Source organism: Artemia franciscana, chromosome 3, assembly GCF_032884065.1.
Source record: "Artemia franciscana chromosome 3, ASM3288406v1, whole genome shotgun sequence".
Taxonomy (NCBI): Eukaryota; Metazoa; Arthropoda; class Branchiopoda; order Anostraca; family Artemiidae; genus Artemia; species Artemia franciscana.
The window spans coordinates 7,837,940-7,861,903 of NC_088865.1; the positions used below are offsets into that span (position 1 = coordinate 7,837,940).

The window sequence follows — 23,964 nt, forward strand, 5'->3', positions numbered from 1 at the left end:
TGATAATCTTAAATAAGTCTCTCTGTCATCCTTGTCATATTATACTTGTAATAAATCTTTAGTTATTGATTGCAAATTGAACTGTAAATGTTGAGTTTTCTTGTTATTGAAGTATAAACACAAAACATACTCTTTAATAGGGGTAGCTGAAAAGACCGCTGAGAGTGAAAACTGATCCCGTTGGACTAGTTCATCCATGTTCCGGCCAGATAAAGGGCGATCGGAGCGATAGGGCCCAATAGGATCCCGCATTTGAAAAGACCCGGCGTTACCATCAAAATAAACAAAAAAAAATTTGAAATTTATAACAAATTATTTTTGACGATAAGGGATAAATTGTGAATTATTCAAATAATTAAAATATGTTTATTTTAAGTTTGTATTGTTGAATGAGATTTATTAATGTGTTTATTATTATATAATGTATGTTCTATAATATAGGAAACTGATACCCATAAAAATTCATGTCAAGTTTATTGAATTTAATTGGGATAGTCCTATATTAGAAAGATTCTAGGTTTTGTATGTGAACTACTTTACGTACGTACACTGCCATTCAGGTATATTTTATTTAAATATTTAATATATAGGGAAGAACCCACAAAAAATGCAACCGGGCCCCGCAGCTATTCGATCTGGGCCTGCTGCTGTCTAGTTTACAGTGAGATATGTGGCATGAACTTCATTATTTAAAAACCATCCTATACTGGGCCCTTTCAGGCTCTTTCCTAAGGATTTTGACCCCTCCCCAATGTTATCCCTCTCCTGGTAGCCCTGATGGCTGGACCATAGTTTGATGAATTCCATTAAACCCCCATGTTTTTATTTTAAAAAATAATTATTTTTCAACATGTATTTTATTTTATAGAACGCAGTGTTAGGGGGGGGGGGTGTATTGCTTTTCCCAAACAGTGTATCGGAATAAGCCTGTCCCCCGTGGGTAGAACTAGGAGGCCCGTGTAGTGGCGCCTCTTAGAATCACGACTTCCTTGGACGATTTCTCAAAAGGGATGCAAGCGATGCATCTTCTTGTTAAAATCTTATTAAGAATCTATTAAGAAATTTGTCGCTTTTTGTATTTTCGTGTCTCTAAAACCTATGAAGATTTTTCAATAAAATTAAGGAGTCTTAACATTGATTTTCTTTATTTTAGAAATTCCATTTTTCAAAGTTCTATACTTTAGCTGAATTCCAAAACTTTTTAAGTTTTGGCCCAATCTCAGTTAACCAATGATATAATTACGTGACCAAATATAATTAAAGGAATTCAGTGACCAATAGATATAATTCAGTGACCAAATATAATTACCAAAAAATAAAAAACATAAAACAGTTAAAACGTTTGGTAAAACAAACTTGCTGCGCTTCATAGCTAGACTTACCGCTAAAAGTAAGACCAAATTTGAGAGATCTCCTCAGCCCCACCTACTCTGAGTAATACAAAAGACCAAGAAAATACTTCCTTTTGTTCTTTGTTTTTGTTATTACAATAAATACGAAGAAGAGGAAAAAATCTTGATTTATGAACGGCGTTTCTGCTTCTCGACAGAGATGGTAGCTTCGAGTACGTGAGTAGGATTTTTGTGGGGGGGGACTTTTAAAATCGCATCAAAAATTAGTTTTTATCCATTTTTCTCACGTTTTACGAGTTGGAAAAAGTGTGTTGGGGGCAGCCAACCTTCCCTGGATATCGCCTTGTAGAGACACTTTGCCTTTACCTGTAGCGCGGACTGTTAGTTTTCTGCATGTCAAGATATGAGATTTAGCTAAACAAAACCAGCAGTGTGGTACAGCTTTCCTACAATTCAGTGGTAAACAATGTTCTTTGGTTTTATCGGTTTATGTCTTTCACGAATTTTGTCTCCTCAATCACATTATTTCCTAAGTGTAAGCAAGAAAGGGAACCCCATGCATTTTGAAAACCCGGTTGATTTCTATGTGAAATTTTGAGCTAGTAAAACGAACGAAAAGAACGGTTTTTACTAATAAACTCTCTTCGTCTACACTGTTAATAGACAAATGGAAGGTAACAATTGTCAAACTAATGAACGGTCCTCCGTAAGACTTACTGTTGAGCATACGGCTATAGCCCATATTTGTGTCATAAAAAATCTGTATAGCCCCAGAGTTAATTTTAGTAACATTTTCTATTCCATTACAAATATTGATTTCTTTTATAAATGATATTCAAAAAATCCAAAGCATGAAAGGCCAAAATCTGGCCCTGACAATTCAAAAACGTAGTCTGTGTCACGCTTTGTGAGCTGGTAGCTCAACAATCCCAGGTCAAAGATTTTGAGAATACTGTAGCGTAAAGAGCGAGACATTGACGAGGGGGCGAATCCCGTCATATACGCAATAATTTCAGCTTGTCTCAAGTTTTGATGTTGCTCCTTAATTTTAGCTGAAAAAACTTGTTTTTTAAAATTTTATTTCTGTTGCTCCTTACTTTCAGTTGAACAAACTTGTTTTTATTAGATTTAATTTCTGGTTGTTTTTTAAATAATACTGGAAAATCCAGCACCCCCTTTATGGAAATTATCTTCCTCCATGAAAAATTCCTCCATGGAAAGATACTCCAACGTAACCCTCTCCTCCGACCTCCCCAACAGAAAAAAAACCTGAAAATGTCTGTATACTTCCCAATAACCAACACTATATGCAAACAATGGGAAAAGTTCATAGCTTGCAGCCCTTCCCCGGGAACTTTGGGGATGAAGTTGCCCTCAAAGACACAGTTATTATATTTTTTGACTATGTTGAAGAAATTGACTATCTCAAAATATACCACTGTAGGAACTTGTGTACCTTGGTACTTCCTTGTGTACCTGTTGGTACATCCTTGAAGTCAACTTAGAAATTACTTATTGCCCGAACTGAACTAAGATCTGTAATACATACGGTGGTGCAGTTGGATTTCAGCTGAATCTTGGTAAACGGCACCTTGCGAAAGTATGTAAGGAAAGTTATGCTGTTTCTCTCCCTCCTGTCTATACCTGGTTCCTTTCTGGGACATTTTTAACCAATCAAATAAAATAAAAATCAGGAGCGCTTATCTCAAACACTTAAAGCCCATTATTCGAGTTCCTCCTTGGACTAGGAATGGTAGACTGCGGGAGCTATACAGTTTGCCAGATCTAATTGATGCTGCAGATAAGCTTTCTTCCAAGCTTACAGATTATCCGTCAAACCACGCTTCATTTCAAGAGGGTGTTGACCCTTGGAGTGACTTATTTTTTCTTTTTATTTCTTTACTTTTTGTTTCTTTTTGTTATACTCCATCATCATTGCCTTGTATTTTTGATGAGTTTTAAAATAAATAAAGCAGTTAATATATATAAGAGATGTAATAATATAAGCTGGAAGACGAAAGGAAAAAATGAAATTGAAGTACAGGATAACGAGGTGTGATATTAAAAAGGTTTTTTATAAAACAAGACAAAAAAAAATTCTAGAATGGATCATGAATTACTACAGTTTTCATGACACATTCATAAAATGGATAAATACGATAATTGAAAAAATAGTACAAGTAATTTGTGCGAGCAGCGATGTTACCGGAGATTTTGAAGCAGAAACTGGAGTGCGCCAAGGATGCCCACTGAGTCTTTTACTGTTTGTAAAAGCACTTCTGTATTTAAACTGCATTAAACTGTATTTATACGGATTACTAAAATTTCTAGAAAAGGAAATAACTGAAATTATAATAGAAGATGTCGCGATGAAGTTTAATAGTTTGTGGGTGACCTGACAACGTACATTGAAACTGAAGAAGATTTCAAAGTGGTCGTTCATTGTAAATGTATATTGTTACATTTTCAAGCTATAGCTGAATAGAAATAAGTGTGAAGCGCTGTCGTTGAGAGACAAAGTAGAAGAGTTGTGTGAGGGATTTTCAAGAAAGCAAAAAATTAAAATATTGGGTATGTTTTTTCAAGGAAGTTGGAACCGAATGGAAAGTGAAAACTGGATAAATAAGACATAACAATTCAAAAATATCCTTAGACAAGGATATGGAAGAGGTCTGAATGTTCACCAGAAGGCCCAGTATGTGAATACTTTTGCTTGCCGAGTTTTGTGGTATCTGTCCTTTGTTTCGTAACCCAAAAAGACACATCTAAAGCAAATTTTGAGTGCAATTTACCAGTATATATGGAATGAAAAATTTCCACCTAAATTGAAAACAGAAAATAAGTTCATACATATAAATCATGGAGGCCTTCAGGTCATACATGTGGAGTATATGATGAAATAACTTTTCATTAGGACAATGTTGGAACAAATGATAAGGAAAAAAGAATCACCAATAAGAGCTTGGTATGAAACATGGAAAAGAAAAGAAAAGAAATATCCACCGAAATATGAAATAGAAAAATTAGGAATGTTGCTTGAAATAAATGGGAAAATTGACAAAGAAAGGCCTTAGGATTATTATGAAAAAGGAAGCATCGTCTTCCACTAGACATCATTGAAAATGGTAGTTATAGTGAAGAAGAGGCGGACAAAAGTTTAATACTACTAGAAAGTTGCCTGTTGCCGCCAAAAGTCAAAGAATGCATGTTTTTCTTTGTGCATAATTTGGTACCCACAAAAGAGTCGAAAGTAAAGATGAATATGAGTGGTAGTAATAGATTCTGCAAGCTATGCCAGAAAAAACTATAAACGCAATGTCATGTTCTGTTTGAATATGAAAAACAAGAAACAAATATAGCAGGACTGAGGAATTTCTTAGCAAGTTTTACAAGTATAAAAGGTGAAGATTAATTAGAGAAATTGTGTATCTACAAGTAGATGATGAGGCATATATGAGGATAATAGTGCGCATATTACCGCATTTGGTTATTACGCGTGGATGCGGAAAGAAAAGCAGAAGGAAGATTATTATGTGATAGATCGTGTGAAAACAGAATGGAAAAGGATAAGGATTATGAAGTACAAGAAAATTGAGGACGTGTTTGGTCGAAAGTAGAAGGGAATAGTTTTTGTGTCTTGGTGGGTAAGAATGTGTTGTTAAAAAGCAAAAAACAAAACAATAGGAGAGTGGAGAAAATATTGTAGGGTTAAAGGTTTAAGGTATTATATTTGCATGATTTTCGTTTTTTCCATTTTGTGGTAAGAATTTAGGTAGAAGATTAGAAAACGTAGCTTTCATGGCACTTGGTATTAACCAAGTGACATATAGCAATCGCAAATTCTGTCGGTATGTAGGTCTGTCGGTCCCGGTTTTGCTACTTTAGGCACTTCCAGGTAAGCTAGGACGATGAAATTTGGCAGGCGTATCAGGGACCGGACCAGATTAAATTAGAAATAGTCGTTTTCCCGATTAGACCATCTGGGGGGGGGGGGGGAGTGGTGGCCCGTTAATTCGGAAAAAATAGAAAAATTGAAGTATTTTTAACTTACGAACGGTTGATCAGATCTTGATGAAATTTTATGTTTGGAAGGATATCGTGTCTGAGAGCTGTTATTTTAAATTCCGACCAGATCTGATGACATTGGGGGGGGGGGGGAGTTGGGGGGGGGGGGAAACCTAAAATCTTGGAAAACACTTACAGTGGAGGGATCGGGATGAAACTTGGTGGAAAAAATAAGCACAAGTCCTAGATACATGATTAACATAATTGGAATGGATCCGCTCTCTTTGGGGTAGTTAGAAGGGGGGGGGGGAGGTTAATTCTGAAAAATTAGAAAAAATGCGGTATTTTTAACTTACGAACGGGTGATCGGATCTCAATGAAACTTGATATTTAGAAGGATATTGTTTCTCAGAGCTCTTATTTTAAATCTCGACCGGATCTTGTGACATTGGGGGGGGGAGTTGGGAGGGGGAAAGCTAAAACTTGGAAAACACTTTGAGCGGAGGGATCGGGATGAAACTTGATGGGGAAAATAAGCACAAGTCCTAGATACATGATTGACATAACTGGAGTGGATCCGCTCTCTTTGGGGTAGTTGGGGGGGGGGGGGTAATTCTGAAAAATTTGAAAAAAATAGGTATTTTTAACTTACGAACGGGTGATCGGATCTCAATGAAATTTGATATTTAGAAGGATATCGTGTCTCAGAGCTCTTATTTTAAATCCCAACCAGATCTGGTGACATTAGGGGGAGTTTGGGGTGGGGGAACCTAAAATCATAGAAAACGCTTAGATTGGAGGGATCGGGATGAAACTTGGTGGGAAAAATAATCACAAGTCCTAGATACATGAATGACATAACCGGAACGGATCCGCTCTCTTTGGGGTAGTTGGGGGGGGGGGGTTAATTCTGAAAAATGAGGTATTTCCAACTTATGAACCGGCGATCGGATCTCAATGAAATTTGATATTTAGAAGGATATCGTGTCTCAAAGCTCTTATTCTAAATCCCAACCGGATTTGGTGACATTGGGGGGAGTTTGGGGTGGGGGAACCTAAAATCATAGAAAACGCTTAGATTGGAAGGATCGGGATGAAACTTGGTGGGGAAAATAAGCAGAAGTCTTAGATACGTGATTTACATAATTGGAACGGATCCGCTCTATTGGGGGAGGGGGGGTTAATTCTGAAAAATTAGAAAAAATGACGTATTTTTAACTTACGAAGGAGTGATCGGATCTTAACGAAACTTCCTATTTAGAAGAACCGCGTAACTCAGATCTCTTATTTTAAATCTCAACTGGATCCAGCGTAATTGGGGGGGGGGGTCCATGTGGACCCCGGTTGAGAACAATTGATTTAGATAATCACATACAAAAAACTAGTTTTTTTAACTGAAAGTAAGGAGCGACATTAAAACTTAAAACGAACAGGAAATTACTCCGTATATGAAATGGGTTGTCCCCTCCGCAATCCCTCGCTCTTTACGCTAAAGCTTTTAATTGTTTTAAAAAGAAGAATTGTGGCAAAGAGTCAAACTTTAGCGTAAAGAGCAAGGGATTGCGGAGGGGAAAACCCATTTCATATACGGAGTAATTTCTGTTCGGTTTAAGTTTTAATGTCGCTCCTTACTTTCAGGAAAAAAAACTAGTTTTTTTTATGTAATTCCTGAACGTTTTTGAATTAATGCATGTTTGATTTTGGCTCTCCACACATAAATTATTAAAATGGAATTTGCATACCAATTCCTTTTTTGGCTAAATGGCTCTCTCTTAGTTTTGATCAGACGATTTTGAGAAATAAGGGGTGGGGAAAGCCTAGTTGCCCTGCAAATTTTCGGTTACATAAAAAGGCAACTATAAATTTTAATTTTTAACGAATGTTTTTATTAGTAAAAAATATACGTAACTTAAGAATTAGCTTACGTAACAAACTTTTATATTCTTAAATTTTTATTATGTATATGAGGGGGTTTGTACCCTCGTTAATACCTCACTCTTTGCACTAAATCGTAAGTTTTGTCCCAATTCTTTAAGAATGACCCCTGAATCCGAAAGGCCGTAGAATAAATAGTTGAAATTACTAAAAATACTATAGCATAAAGAGCGAGGTGTTTATCTCCTCCTAAACACCTCGCTCTTTATGCTAAAGAATTTTTAGAACCCCTCATATGCGTAATAATCTCTGTTCGTTTTAAGTTTCATTGCTACTCCTTAATTAGAATTGAAAAAACTTTTCCATGTTTATTTTTTCATTGTTTTTTTTTTTATAGTAATTTTAGAAAATCCTGCGCCCTTTTCATTGAATTTCTGTTCCCCCATGACATATTTCTCCAAGGAACGATCCTCCCACATAGCTCCCTCCCCTCAACCCCACCCCCAAAACCAAAAAACAATCCCCTAAAAACGCTGTACACTTCCCAGTAACCATTATTATATGTAAACACTGGCCGAAGTTTGTAACTTGCAACCCCTCCCCCTGGGACTTTGGGGGAGTAAGTCATTCCCAAAGACATGGTTATTATGGTTTTTGACTATGCGGAACAAAATGGCTATCTCAAAATTTTGAACCGTTGACTTTGGAGAAAAAATGAGCGTGGGAGGGGGCCTAAGTGCCCTCCAATTTTTTGGTCACTTAAAAAGAGCCCTAAAACTTTTTATTTCAGGTAGAATGAGCCCTCTTGCGACATTCTAGGACCACTTGGTCGATACGATGACCCCTGGGGAAAAAAAACAACCAAACAAATAAACACGCACCCGTGATTTGTCTTCTGGCAAAAAATACGAAATTCCACATTTGTAGATAGGAGCTTGAAACTTCTACAATAGGGTTCTCTGATACGCTGAATCTGATGGTGTGATTTTCGTTAAGATTCTATGACTTTTAGGATTTTTTCCCCCTATCTTTTAAATTAAGACAAATTTTCTCAGGCTCGTAGCTTTTGATGGGTAAGACTAAACTTGATTTAACTTACATATTTAAAATCAGCATTAAAATTCAATTCTTTGATGTAGCTATTGATATCAAAGCCCCATTTTTTAGAGTTTTGGTTGCTATTGAGCCGGGTCGCTCCTTACTACAGTTCGTTACTACGAACTGTTTGATGATTAACACATAAGAAGAAATCCCGATAAAAGAGTGTATACGTCACAAATTCCGTATAAGTGATACACTTCAAACTCAAACTACGTCATATTTGTCATCCATAGGTTCAGAATAAACAAGTCTCGTTTCCAGAATCTTTACATCTTTTCAATGGAGTCTGAATGTCTTTTTTCCACAAGAGAACTTTATTTGCATTTCTAGAATTCAATAATGCAAACGCAGTTGAAACTAATCACCGCCTTTCTTCAAAAGACATGAACTCAATAGGGGATAGGCTTCTAAAGTGGTTTTCGCTTTTAATCGATCCGATATAATGTTAAATAATGCTCAGAAATAGATAAGATAGTTACCAGAATGCGGCAATTATATCTGAATGAATCTGTAAGAATAACTATAAATATGCTTTCAGGGTTTTTAGGGCAGTGGACATTCAGCTAAGCAGAAATTCTTCATTTATATAATGGTAGAACATTCACAGTGATTCCCCTATCTTCCGGGAACAATGGGGTTAAATTAACTCATTCTCCTCAACCCAAAGCATATGTTACATGACTTCAAAGCTTACCTTTTCAAATAAATGCAAAACATAATAAGCTATGGGAAACAGTGTAGAATGGTGGTTCTTCGGTTACTTGGAGTTGTTGTGGTTAAGCGTATGAAATTTTTGGAAATGGATTTAAATATAGAAACATTTGGGTAAATAAAAAATGGTTCCTACTTCCATATACTCCTCAATTATGAGGTTTTAAAGAGTTAGTAGAGACCCGTATATTGCTTATCCTAGATCAAAAGATAGGATAATATACTCTTTTATGCCAAAAACCTATTACTTGCTCCTAGAACCAAATGTACTGTGCATAAAACACTTTATAATTTAGCACTAACAACACTATGTCAAAACAAGAGAAAAAGTCCGATAGATACGTCCTATTGAAGAACCTCAAAATGCCCCCCTAAAATTCAGCATGGACTTAGGATGAATTTCATCCTTTATTAATATAGAAAACAGCTTTCTGATTAGTTAAAAGCTTCACTATTCCACTTTTACCAAGTTATAAAGATAATGTCAAAAGATAGACGACCCCTAAAACTCCCCCTAACATCTATTTCCACGTGCTTGTACGGAATTTACATAAAATCGGCCAATATTCTGAAGTTACATTCCGCTTCTCTTATATTTTAGAAACTGCCTAGTAAAGAGTCTTATTGTGCTTCAGCTCTAGACACTAAGTCCATACTTTTTATATTTGAAAAATATATAAATAAATTAGAAAACCATTTGGTAAATAGTGCGACTACGTGGTATTCGCCTTTATCCATATTCTTGATGTTTTAGGCTTTTATTCCTCCGTATTTTTTCATTTTTCTTTTTCTTAGATTTTAAATTTTGGGTTTTTTATCAGTTCGAGTTCATATCTTAAATACTGTAAATTTACACTTAATTTTCGAATCGGTCTTTTTCCAGATATCATTGTTTTGTTTGATTTGTTGGAGTGTTCCTACAATTTTACTTAGCACATATTTACTTATCTTCTATATTCATCGATTTTGTGCTTATCTTTTATAGTCCTCAGTTTTGAGGGAATTGAACAAATTAAAATTCAGTAGAAAAAACGAAAGCTTTTAATATCGTAGAAAGTGGCAAGGCTCGAATTTCAAGGCAAGAATTAACCTCCTTCCACTTCATCTAAAAAACTCTGATTTCCTTTTTATTAAATATTACAAAGTAGCTTCAGGTACATCAAAGTTGTTTTCAATTTATAGTTCAATCCCTGTGTCACCCAATTCAATTTTTCCCATCTCATAGTCGAAAAAATTTTCGACTTTTTTTTTAAGGTTTATCGAGTTGTGACATCTGGAAAAGGCCACCTTCTTTATATTTCGGCGTTCGAAACCTAGTGTTAACTATTTTTTCTTATACAGCCTCGAAACCGAGAAGTAACGATTTTTGATTTTGCTCGTAGTTTCTCTCTGTCTTGACTCATTTTTCTCAAAGCTACTCAACTGATGGTTTCTTGTAATATTGTGACCTCAAGGTTACAATTTTTCACGCAACCTCATAATTTCAAATAAGAACTTAATACCTTTTTTCAAAGATTTTTTTTTTTACTTTGGCCGGTCGAGCCTGCAGTCTACGCTTTAGATTAGCTCTATAATTAGCTTAGAAATGGGCTGTAACTGAATGATGGAGAGGGGTTTAGAAAATTGAACACATTATCTTGTCACGTAGTCGTTTAGATTGAACGACAGAATTATACAGGAATTGATTAATGAACTGGAAGTCTGATTAAAAGATTTGGATCTGGAAAAGTTGACATATTGTCTGTTAAACAATTAAGGAATTAAAGCTATACTGGTTAAAACTTTAGGTGTCTATTTTGCCATGAAAATATAACTCCTGTATAAAGAAAACAGTTTTTAAAATCAAAATGCTATGATCTTAATAATTAATAGAACTGTCTAATTAGAGCTAGTCTAAGTAAGAATCTTAATTCTCTTTCTAGTCAAGCAGTTCGTGGTAACGAACTGTAGTAAGGAGCGACCCGGCTCAATAGTAACCAAAACTCTAAAAAATTGAATTTTGATATCAATAGCTACATCAAAAGAATAGCATTTTAATGCTGATTTTAAATATATAAGTTTCATCAAGTTTAGTCTTACCCATCAAAAGTTACGAGCCTGAGAAAATTTGCCTTATTTAAGAAAATAGGGAGAAGCACCCCCTAAAAGTCGTAGGATCTTAACGAAAATGACACCATCAGATTCAGCGTATCAGAAAACCCTACTATAGAAGTTTCAAGCTCCTATCTACAAAAATGTGGAATTTTGTATTTTTTGCCAGAAGACAAATCACGGGTGCGTGTTTATTTGTTTTTTTTGTTTTTTTTTTCCCCAGGGGTCATCGTATCGACCAAGTGGTCCTAGAATGTCGCAAGAGGGCTCATTCTAACGGAAATGAAAAGTTCTAGTGCCCTTTTTAAGTGACCAAAAAAATTGGAGGGCATCTAGGCCCCCTCCCACGCTCATTTTTTTCCCAAAGTCAACGGATCAAAATTTTGAGATAGCCATTTTGTTCAACATAGTCAAAACCATAATAACTATGTCTTTGGGGATGACTTACTCCCCCACAGTCCCTGGGGGAGGGGCTGGAAGTTACAAACTTTGACCAGTGTTTACATATAGTAATGGTTATTGGGAAGTGTACAGACGTTTTCAGGGGGATTTTATTTTGTTTGGGGGTGGGGCTGAGGAGAGGGGGCTATGTTGGAGGATCTTTCCTTGGAGGAATCTGTCATGGGGGAAGAAAAATTCAATGAAAAGGGCGCAGGATTCTCTAGCATTACTATAAGAAAACAATGAAAAATAAACATGAAAACGTTTTTTCAAATGAAAGGAAGAAGTAGCATTGGAACTTAAAACGAACAGAGATAATTACGCATATGAGGGGTTCTAAAAATACTTTAGCATAAAGAGCGAGGTATTTAGGAGGAGATAAATACCTTGCTCTTTATGCTAAAGTATTTTTAGTAATTTCAACTATTTTTTCTACGGCCTTTCTGATTCAGGGGTCATTCTTAAAGAATTGGGACAAAACTTACGATTTAGTATAAAGAGCGAGGTATTAACGAGGGTACAAACCCCCTCGTATACATAATAAAAATATAAGGTTATGAAAGTTTGTTACGTAAGTTAATTCTTAAGTTACGTGTATTTTTTACTAATAAAAACGTTCATTAAAAATTAAAAGTTCTAGTTGCCTTTTTAAGTAACCGAAAAATCGGAGGGCAACTAGGCCTCCTTCTCCACCCCTTATTTCTCAAAATCGTCTGATCAAAACTAAGAGAAAGCCATTTAGCCAAAAAAAGAATTAATATACAAATTTCATTTTAATAATTTATGTGCGGAGAGCCAAAACCAAACATGCATTAATTCAAAAACGTTCAGAAATTAAATAAAAAAAAACTAATTTTTTTAGCTGAAAGTAAGGAGCGACATTAAAACTTAAAACGAACAGAAATTACTCCGTATATGAAATGGGTTGTCCCCTCCGCAATCCCTCGCTCTTTACGCTGAAGTTTGACTCTTTGCCACAATTCTACTTTTTAAAACAATTAAAAGCTTTAGCGTAAAGAGCGAGGGATTGCGGAGGGGACAACCCATTTCATATACGGAGTAATTTCTGTTCGTTTTAAGTTTTAATGTCGCTCCTTACTTTCAGCTAAAAAAATTAGTTTTTTTTTATTTAATAAGCTTAAAGATAGAGGCCTTAAAATTAGTGTTAAAAATGTCGATATTTTCCAGTTATTGTTAATGAACAAGCAGAATTAAATATCAATATAAACATTCCATTTCCTGTTTCTAATCTTTGGCTGTTCTATCGTGCTTCAGCTTAAGATATAATATCCATGCTTGCTCTAAATTAGATAAAAAAGAAACAAAAAAAAAAGATGGGCAAACAATACGACTACATGGTATACGTGTTTAACCATAGCTTTGATATTTTAGGCTCTCTTTGTAACGTAGCAGCCCCCCCCCCCCCCACCGAATTTTCTTTATCCTTCATTCTGTTTTGAGACTTTTAATTTTAGGATTTTTCATGAATCCCCATTAATTATTTTAAATATTGTAAATTTATTGTTTAAATTTACATTATTTTAAATATTGTAAATAATTGTAAAATAATTATTTTAATAATTGTAAATTGTAATAATTGTAAATTGTAATTATTGTTAATTGTAATTATTTAAATATTGTAAAATAATTACATTATTTTAAATATTCTAAATATTGTAAATTATTGTAAAATATTGTAAATTTTTACTTGGTTTTATACTTTGTTTTAGAAATACTGAGCTAGTCCTAGAGTTTAAAATTAATGAACTATTTGAGATAGCTATGATTAAAATAAGTTTACCATCATTCTGAAAAAACAGATATATCTATAATCCTTTCTTTTTTCAAGAATTTTATGAATGCTTGATATTCTTATTATTTTAGGCCTACTGAAAGCGAGAAAGCAATGCCTTTGCGTAAAAAAAATTTGCTTTTATCCTATGGGTTTATTTCTATTACAAATTTTCGCAAGATAAATGCATTGCTCCTTAAGTGTATGTCAGAAATAGAACAGTCTCCCCTGCTTTTCGATACTGTACTCTTAACAAATACCAATTCTAAGCAACAAATCTAGACTGAAAGTGGTGGCTACTTTCTGGAGAGACACATAACTCCACCTTTTTAAAATATGATTGGTTCGTTTGTGACGAATGTTAAGTTAAGAAAGAAAAGTTACTGAGTCACAATATTTCCTACAAGTAAAATTTCTGTTTTTCTGTGGCGTAATACTCAGGAGCTACAATGATTCATCGATTCACTTATTTGCAGACTTAATCCAAAGTGATTCATAGAATCACACAGTTGATTTATCAATCAACAACAGGGAAAAGAGATCAAACAGTTTGTGGTAACGAACTGTAGTAAGGAGCGACCTGGCTCAATAGTAACCGATACTGTTAAAAACAGAATTTTAATACCAATAGTTACATCAAAAGGATCGCATTTTTACGCTGATTTTAAATATATAAGTTTCATCAAGTTTAGTATTATCCTTCAGAAGTTACGAACCTGAGAAAATTTGCCTTATCTTAGAAAATAGGGGAAGACACCCCCTAAAAGTCATTAGATCTTAACGAAAGTCAAACCATTCAATTCAGCGTATTAGAGAACCCTACTGTAGAAGTTTCAAGATACTATCTACTTTCTGTTCTATCGATCCTATTTTTTTCCCAGGGGTGATTATATCGATCCAGTGATCCTACAATGTTGCGAGGGAGCTCATTCTAACGGAAATTAAAAGTTCTAGTGCCCTTTTTAAGTGACAAAAAAATTGGAGGGCACCAAGGCCCCCTCTCACACTCATTTTTTCCCAAAAGTCACCGGATCAAAATTCTGAGATAGCCATTTTGTTCAACATAGTCGAAAAGCTTAATAATTATGTCTTTCGGGATGAATTAATCCCCCGTAGTCCCCAGGGGAGGGGCTGCAAGTTACAAACTTTGACCATTGTTTACATATAGTAAGGGTTATTGGGAAGTGTACAGACGTTTTCAGGGGAATTTTTCGTGTTGAAGTGGGTCGGGGGGGGGGGGGGGGTTTCGTGGGAGAATCTTTTCATGGAGGAATTTATCATGAGAAGAAAATTTCCATGAAGGGGCTGCAGGATTTTCTAGTATTATTTAATAAAAAAAAAATTCAGCTGGAAGTAAGGAGCAGCATTAAAACCTAAAAAGAACGGAAATTATTACGTAAATAAGGGGGTTTATCTCCTCCATAATACTTCACTCTTTACACTAAAGTAGTTTTAGTAATTTCAACTATTTATTCTACGGCCTTTGTGATTCAGGGGTCATTCTTGAAGAATTGGGACAAAATTCAAGCTTTAGTTTAAAGAGCGGGGTATTGACGACAGGGCGAACCCCCTCATATGCGTAATAAGAACATACGAATATAGAAGTTTGTTACGTAAGTTAAATATATTTATTACTAATAAAAACGTTCGTAAAAAAAAATAAAAGTTCTAGTTGCCTTTCTAAGGAACCAAAAATTGGAAGGCAACTAGGCTTCCTCCCCACCCCTTTTTTGTCAAAATCGTCAGATCAAAATTATGTGAAAGCCATTTAGCCGAAAAAAAAAATTAAAATACAAATTTTGTTTTAATTATTCATGTACGGTGAGCCAAAATCAAAACATACATTAATTCAAAAACGTTCAGAAATTAAATTAAAATTTTTTTTTTTAACTGTAAGTAAGGAACAACATCAAAACAATATTATATTAAATCAAAGGACAGATTTCCAATCAAAAAGACTTAGAGCGATGCTAAACATCATAAACATCGAATTTGAGCATTTTTGAAAAGTTTCGGGACAATTTCATGATGATAGTTGGGTTGACGAAAATTGAACGATAGCACACACCGTTGGCATCGAATTTGAAGTGGTAACACCCGATTAGCGTATTTTGCCAGATCTTGGGTCAATAAAGTAAGTGGGTTCAAATGAAGATCAGTCAGGAGTTCTACAGACAGGTACATTGACGGCTTTCTAATCAATAATTAACTATAAAAAATGTACGTCTCCGTAAACAGAATATTCAATGGAGCAAATTAATCCGTCACTCTTTACTTCACCCTCTACTTTTGGGGTTTAGGCAACTAGTCATGGCAGAAACCCCAAGAATTTTTCATTCGCAGAAAATTGTGAAATTTAAAACAAAGTCGATTCAAAAGAAGAAAAACGCCCATGTATATATAAAAAAAATAGTCTCTAGTGTTACTAATGACTGTTATTTAATTCTATTTGAAAGTCCAGCTAATTGAACAAAAGAATACTAGCAATAACTATAGAAACAACTACTATGGCTAAGAAAAGAATAATGGAGAGAGAGAGAGAAAGAGGAGAGAGAGAGAGAGAGAGAGAGAGAGAGAGAGAGAGAGAGGGAGAGAGAGAGAGAGAGAGAGAGAGAGAGAGAGAGGGAGAGAGTGACAGACAGACAGAGAAACGAAGGGATTTAGATAATATTTAAAAAGAATGGAAAGCATTTATAAAGAGAAGAGGAATAGGTAGAGACAAAAAAGGAAGAACTTTTTCTTTTCTCTCAGGGAAACAATACTTCTGTTTTTTTTATGTAATAGGTTTTCGTAGCCTAGTTTTTTTCCTAGTCTTTTCTGTCCATTGGCTTTCTTGGTTCCGCTCTGAAGAGACCAGCTTTATGGTAAACGCATAGACCAGGAAATCTCTCTACGGGATTTTGTTTAATATTTCAAAGGAGCCTAGTAAACCAAATTTAATAAAAACATCCCTTCTCCTTCATCTTTTGGTTATTCAATCGAGATAAATGACATGATTAAATATGTCTTAGCAATATATTTGAGCTAAGACCAGGTATAAATGCAATATAATGTAGTCCAATATCAATTTTGAAGCGATGGAACCGTGGAAACGTGCTATTTTCGAAGATTGTCATTTCTTTATTGATAACAAGAAATATGAAAGGAAAATATAGTAAGCAGTAAATAGCTTCTCCGTGACACAAAAGGAAAAACACATTAAAAAAAGACAGGAGGATTTTAGGAATTAGAAGTGGGTGAAGATGAAAAGGTGACGTTGGATAACGAAAAGATTGATTAGGACAGTTTCACTTACCTTGGTATCGTGGGTAACGAACTGTAGTAAGGAGTGACCCGGCTCAATAGTAACCGGAACTATAAAAAACGGAATTCTGATACCAATAGTTACATCAAAAGAGTCAGCTGATTTAAATATATAAGTTTCATCAAGCTTAATCTTACCCATCAAGTGTTACGAGCCTGAGAAAATTTGCCTTATTTTCGAAAATAGGGAGGGGGGAAATCCTAAATACAAAAATGTGGAATTTTGTATTTTATAGATCAAGGATGCGTGTTTATTTGTTTTTTTCCCTAGGGGTGATCGTATCGACCCATTGGTCCTAAAATGTCGTGAGAGGGCTCATTATAACGGAAATTAAAAGTTCTAGTGGCCTTTTTAAGTGACCAAAAAATGGAGGGCTCCGGGCGAGGGGCTGCAAGTTACAAACTTTGACCATTGTTTACATATAGTAATGGGTAATGGGAAGTGTACAGACGTTTTGAGGCAGACTAATTCGCATTGGGGGGGAGGAGATTACGTGGTAAGATTTTTCCATGAAGGAATTTATCATGAGCGAAGAGAACTTCCATGAAGGGGGCGCAGGATTTTCTAGTATTATTTAGAGAAATGAGAAAAAAAAAGTTTTTTCAACTGGAAGTAAGGAGCAGCATTAAAACTTCAAACGAACATTTCCGTATATGAAAGGGGCTGTCCAATCCTCAACGTCCCACTCTTTACGCTAAAGTTTAACTCTTTCTCACAACTCTACTTTTTAAAACAATAAAAAACTTTAGCGTAAAGAGCGAGGTGTTGAGGAGGGGACAACCCCTTTCATATATGGAATAACTTCTGTTCGTTTTAAGTTTTAATGTCGCTCCTTCCTATCAGTTGAAAAAATTAGTTTTTTTTTATTTAATTATTAGTAAAGAAGGTGGGAACAGTGAATATTTTAGAAGTGGAATAGCCCAGGCTTAGGGTGTTTTTTCACAGTTAAATTTTTTTTTGGAAGAATAGAAAGATAAGTCTACAAACCAAGATTAGAATATTGGAAGTTACAGTGGTGACAGTGGTCAAATATGGTTCTGAAGCATAGGCCTTCGAAAAGCAGACAAAGATTTGCCAAATGTTTTCCGGAGAAATTGCTTACGGGTTGTTCTGGGTACCCAGCTGACTGACCGTGTTTCAAACAGTAGGCTGTATAAAAAGTGTGGCTCAGTCTCGTTTTCTAGGGCTATAGTGAGAAAAAAGCCAAGATGGCTAGGGCACGCTCTGTGGACGAAGGATGACAGATCGTCAAAGATTTTCCTTCTTGGCAAACCGCCTAGGGCTAAAGGGAAATCAGACCACTCGGGGTTGGGGCTTGAGAATGTCATAAAGAAAGATTTAAAGGAAATGGGAACTTCCTGGAAGGGTGTAAAGAGGGAGGCTTTGAATAGATTAGGATGGAGTAAAAGCGTGCTTAGCTGTGTTGGCCTCAGGTTACTTGTTGCTTCCCTGAGTTGTTATTAGTAGTAATAGCTGTAGACATGGGTGACAAGATGTGTAGCTCTAATTGTGTTGCGGAGCAACACTACTGCTTTCGTAGTTTTTTTTTTTTTTTTTTTTTTCACCGTGATCAGCGACCTGTAGCTCCGAAGGGGTAAGAGTTAAAAATTTGAGATTTTTCAGAGGGAAGGGGAACGTGAAACAGAGTAAAAAAGTTCCAGAGAAGTTCCTAAAATTTCTAACAGTTTTCCATAAAAAAAAATAAAACCGTTTTTTTCTTAGAAACTGCGTTCGATGTTTGGCGTCAAGTTAAGACGACCCTAGCTTCGGAAATAAACTTGTTAGAAATACAGTTATGCTGAACTCATGTATAACTTTCATTTGTCTCTTCGAGAACTGGCGCACAAAATTCCGTAGCTCTTACAGATTTCCCGGAAATAATTCCGGAAAAGTCTATCTCGTTCCGATTTTTTTTTTGGAATTTTCTCAAATTTTCGATTTTGATGTTTCTTATATTTTTATCGAGTAGTGCTATGAAAAGTATGCAAGAAGAAGTGAAGTGTTCTATATACCAAGTTGCTTCGTTCTCTAAGAAATAATTTCCGAAGTTTCGACGTTCTAGAGGTAACTTCTGTTCTGGACCAGCTAGAATTTTTTTTTCCAACGCGGTTCGACAGGTCTCGATCTCCTAACAACTGGAGCTTACAATAGTTTCTCCGAAATAAAATTCTTTCTTTGGGTTTTTCTATTTGGAAGTTTTGTCATGCCCTCGGGGCAATTTAAATTTTTTGGTGAATTTGGTTTGTTTTAAATTTTCCTAGCTTAGACCATCAAAAGTTAAGCAGAAAACTATAAGACGTTATTTCCGTATCTCTTTCAGATTTCCCGGAAATAATTCCCGAAATGTGCGTCTCGAAACATAATACTTCGAATTGGCGTCAAGTTAAGACGACCCTAGTTTCGGAAGTAAACGTTTTAGAGATAAAATAATTATGAACTCATATAAAACTTTTATTGATGTTTTCGAGAACTGAAGCATGAAATTCCGTAGCTCTTACAGATTTCCTGGAAATAATTCCGGAAAAGTCAATCTCGTTCCGATTTTTTGAAATTTTCTTAAATTTTCGATTTCGATGTCTATTTTATTTTTATAACGTGAAATGGATTAAAAAGTTCCTCAGAAAGATGCTTCAAGATAACAATCGAAGCCGCATTAGAAAAATGTCCTCTGAAGGACATAATGGAGACTGTTGCTCCGCAACTGTGTCCCGTAGGGCACAGTTTGCACGTGTTGCTCCGCAACTGTGCCCTAAGGAACAGGGCACAGTTGCTGCAACACTTCCCGTTGCACGGAGGTCTAATTTCTTTTACGAAGTGCTCCGAGGTCACTCAATAAGTGGGACTTCAAGGGTTTGGCCTCGAATCAAGAAGCAGAACATCGTATGCCTGAAATTTATCTCTAAATATACCAAAAAGGAGCTTAAGAACAAGAGACTTGGTTGGGATGAGATTTATGTTCAACAATATGACCTTGAAAATTTGAAGAAAAACTGTTCTTTATGTTTCAATTGTGACGAGTACTAAACATTTATGATCTGTTAAATATTGCGAAAGCCTATAACGGTCTATCCCCCCCTTCTTCCTTTATCTTTATTTCGTTGGGGCAGTTTTTAACTGAATCTCAAGAAAACATCTTGTCTTAGAGTATTTAGTTTGCCTTGTTTCTTCTTACGTAACCTTATTGGACCAGAAATAGCTATTTGTTGAGTCGATTTCGCTTAATTTATATTTTACATTTTGATCTCCTGTTTTTTTTTTTTTATATTATGATCTAATTCGTTTAGACTTTGATCTTCCTTGTCAATGTCGTTTTATCCACGGTCAGTGCTATTTATTTTGTCGCTTCTTGCTTATATCTACTTATCCAGTGTTTTGATTTATTGTTTATGTTTATTCTGTCGAGTGTTTTATTGCTTGTTCATTTTTTAGTTCGTTGCTCCCTCTTTAGAGCGAGTCACTTCCTTTTTTTTAAGATGGCTTATAAAAATACTGGATTTAATACTCTGACTATTTAACAGGAGTAACATTAAAATTTAAAACGAACAAAAATTATTCCGTATATGAAAGGGGCTGTCCCATCCTCAACGCCCCGCTCTTTACACTAAAGTTTTTTATTGTTTAAAAAAATATTGTTGTATTGTATTCGATTATTGTGTTGTTGTGAAAAAGAGTCAAAGTTTAGCGTAAAGAGCGGGGCTTTGGGGAGGGGACAGCTCCTTTCATATACGGAATAATATCTGTTAGTTTTAAGTTTTAATGTCGCTCCTTACTTTCAGTAAAAAAAACTAGTTTTTTTAATTGAATTTCTAAACGTTTTTGAATTAGAGCAGGTTTTTATTTTGGCTCACCCTACATGAATAATTAAAACGAAATTTGCTTATCAATTTTCATTTTTTTTTGGTATATGGCTATCTCAAAGTTTTGATCGGACGATTTTGAGAAAAAGGTGCGGGGGAGGGATGCCTGGTTGCCTTCCAATTTTTGGCTACGTAAAAAGGCCACTAGAGCTTTTAATTTTATTTACGAACGTTTTTATCAGTAATGAATACAAGTAACTTACGAATTAAATTAAACAATGAGCTTCTATATTTGTATATTTTTTATCACGTATATGAAAGGGTTCACCCCCCCGTCAATACCTCGCTCTTTTCACAAAAAGTTCGAATTTTGTTCAAATTCATTTAGAATGACCCCAGAATCCCATCGGCCGTTTAATTGGAATAAATAGCTCTTCTCAAATTACTAAAAATACTTTAGTGTAAAGAGCGAGGCATTGAGGAGGGACAAACCCCTTCATATACGTAATAATTTCCTTTCGTTTTAAGTTTTAATGTTGCTCCTTACTTTCAGTTGAAAAAACTTGTTTTTTTTAGATTTAATTTCTTGTTGTTTTTTAAATAATACTGGAAAATCCAGCATTCCTTGACGGAAAATCTCTTCCCCCATGATAAATTTCTCCATGGAAAGATACTCGCACGTACCTCCGAGCCCCCCCCCCCCCCCACCACGAGAAAAATCACCCTGAAAACGTCTGCATAGTTCCCAATAACCAATACCCTATGTAAACAATGGGCAAAGTTCATAACTTACAGCCCTTCCCCCGGGGACTGGGGAAGGATTAAGTCGTCCTCAAAGACATAGTTATTAGATTTTTCGACTATGCTGAACAAAATGACTATCTTAAAATTTTGATCCGGTTACTTCGAGAAAAAATGAGCGTGGGAGGGGCATAGTTGCCCTCCAGTTTTTGGTACTGAAATAGGGCACTAAAACTTGTAATTTGATTTAGAATGAGAACGTATCGGAGAACATATAAAACCATATGCTGGTTAAAACTATACGACCTAGCTTTTTGTGCAATTTTCACATAATTTTTTTTTCACGAAACGACTTTTTTTATACGATTCGCTTGAAACTGTTGAATTTAAACCAGAAAGCCTTACTTTTTAGTTTCCATCCACTCAGAACTAGAAAGCCTTACTTTAGGACTAGCCATCTTTAGCATGATAATACATAAAATTTCATATGGTTTTATTCTAAGCTAAGACATAATTAGATCAAAGCATTTATCCGGAATTTAGGATTTACCTACCTGGGATTTCGCCTGCAAAAAATAATCCTCAGCCACAAATTGTTGGGTTTCTACATCATGAAATGCAACAGTCACATCACCATTTATCATTTGTGATCTACAAGAAAGTGATTAGAGTCAATAAACAGATGCATTCATAGCTTTTACTTGCAATTTCAGAAATCAATCACAATTAAAAGTCCCAGTGCTTCAAAAGACTGTAGAAATAAGAATTTATTTAAAATCTAAACAATTAAAAAAAATCTAAAATCTAAAAAATATAATCTAAATAATTAGACTGCACTGTTTTTCCAATAAGAAATTAGACAAATGAAAGTATTAAAAACGAGTGTAATATTTTAAATATGACAATGGAAAAAATAACTTCCACTGTCTTATTTAAAATATTACACCTTTAAGAATTGTGTAATAGTCATAGCCGCATTCAGAATACATGTTAAATATTATTAGAAGCATTTGAAAAGTGCATCGAATAAAATACAGCCAAGGTAAAAATATGGCAATATAATAAAATACAATAAATTTAAAATGTACTAGATACAATAAAAAAAAACATGTAAAGCTAAATGAAATTAGTGTAAGTCTTTTAACCTATTCAAAATTTAAATTCTAGGTACTTATTCGTATTTTAAACACAAAAGGATGTTGATGTTCCATCAACATCCTACCTACCTACTAATAGGGAAACTACTAATAGGGAAAAACCCCAGCCTACTAATAGGGAAAACCCAGTTCAGAAATAATTATTGCTTAGAAGTCGTGGATGATACGAATAAGTATTTTAAGTAGCCAGGCTGCATAACTGAATAAGTGAAATTATTCATTTAAACTATAATCAGAATAATACACAAAGACGATATGATATTTTTAAATTCCCCCCAAAATTCCCTAGTTGCACCAATATTTCGATCTTTATCTAACACCAGAACTGTTTCAGATCAGAGTTCACAATATCAACATCAAAATTGGATATTCTATGGACACTAATACATCAGTAAGTTGTAGCGAAGAAAACAAAAATCCCGCAATAGGGATTAGTAACGTATAATCCCGACATATTTTTGGCCTACATACGTGTCTACTGATCTACTGACCTTGTTTCTAGACATTTATTTATAGAGTGCCAAGCCGTTTTAGAGTAACACTAATTGGCAAGCAGAAGAGGGCAGTTCCCCGTCACAATTGCCGTTGTGCTTGCCGGGAGATCAGAGGCGCCATTTGGACCAAATCTTGGGGTGGGCATAAACTCCATCTTGGGCCCCCCCGACTCACTTCGTGTCGCGTAATCATCTAGGAAATGGGCATTTGACAGAACTCGAAAATTTTATTATGTATCTTACCTACTTTCAAAGTTTACAATAATTAATAGCAAATAGCGTAATTAACCCAAGGGTCGTCAAGTAATTAGGCTCTTTGGTTAATAGGCGTGTAGTAATTTCAAATCAGTTGGACAGAATAGATTATGTTGGACATAATGGATTATTATGGCCGGCAAAGGGCCCTTTGCGGTGGAAGCTTGGCCCCCCTGGAAAATCTGGGGTGGGCAACCCCTGACCCCCCCCCCCCCCAAATGGCGCTTCTGCGGGAGATTCCCCCGTAAACTCTGAGGATTAGGTGGAACGGGACTGTCGCTTCCTTTGTTTATTGGGGTGATCGATTTTACGGTATTGGAGCATTAAAATTTTTAAATGGGAACTGGTGCAAAGAGGAACTGTTCTATAATCCTATCGTGTGCTTTGTGCAGAAAAATCTTGCTAAAGGAGTTTCTTCTGATATGATAAAAGAGTACTTGACCAATTTCTTCGAGTCTTCTTCTCTTTCTGAGACCCATAGATTGCTTTTTTTAAGCTCTTTCCTAACGAATTCCCTTCGAAGCACGTAGGAGCAATTGCTGCATTGTACTGTGCTTCGGACATTATTTCTTTGCTTGCAAAGTGGATTCCCAGAACATGAAGCTTCCAGACTTTGTCATCAAATGTCCCAGCGAAGTGCTAATGATTCCTATCGATGCCTTCAGTACCCTCAGTGCCAAGGTGAACTCTTGTCTCGAACAACTGCGTGACACTGCATCTAAAGTTACTGAGGGCAGTCCTAAGCTTAGATCTGCCACTCCAAATACGGAAAAACTGTTATACGCTGTCGTTGTAAGGAACCCACCCCTGGAGCTCAGTGAACCTATCCTACACATAAAGAAGCTCGA

At 35.4% G+C, this 23,964-nt stretch overlaps 1 protein-coding gene across 2 annotated transcripts in view; it reads right to left on the reverse strand.

Annotated features, from left to right (window-relative positions):
* The window catches only part of LOC136024828 (protein Skeletor, isoforms B/C-like), a 257,728-nt gene that overhangs the window by 120,898 nt on the left and 112,866 nt on the right, over window positions 1–23,964 (reverse strand). For both annotated transcript variants that reach the window (XM_065700310.1, XM_065700311.1), the window contains one exon: window positions 21,765–21,861. In XM_065700310.1, coding sequence (XP_065556382.1) covers window positions 21,765–21,861 — 97 coding nt within the window. The remainder of the gene's footprint in view (window positions 1–21,764; window positions 21,862–23,964) is intronic.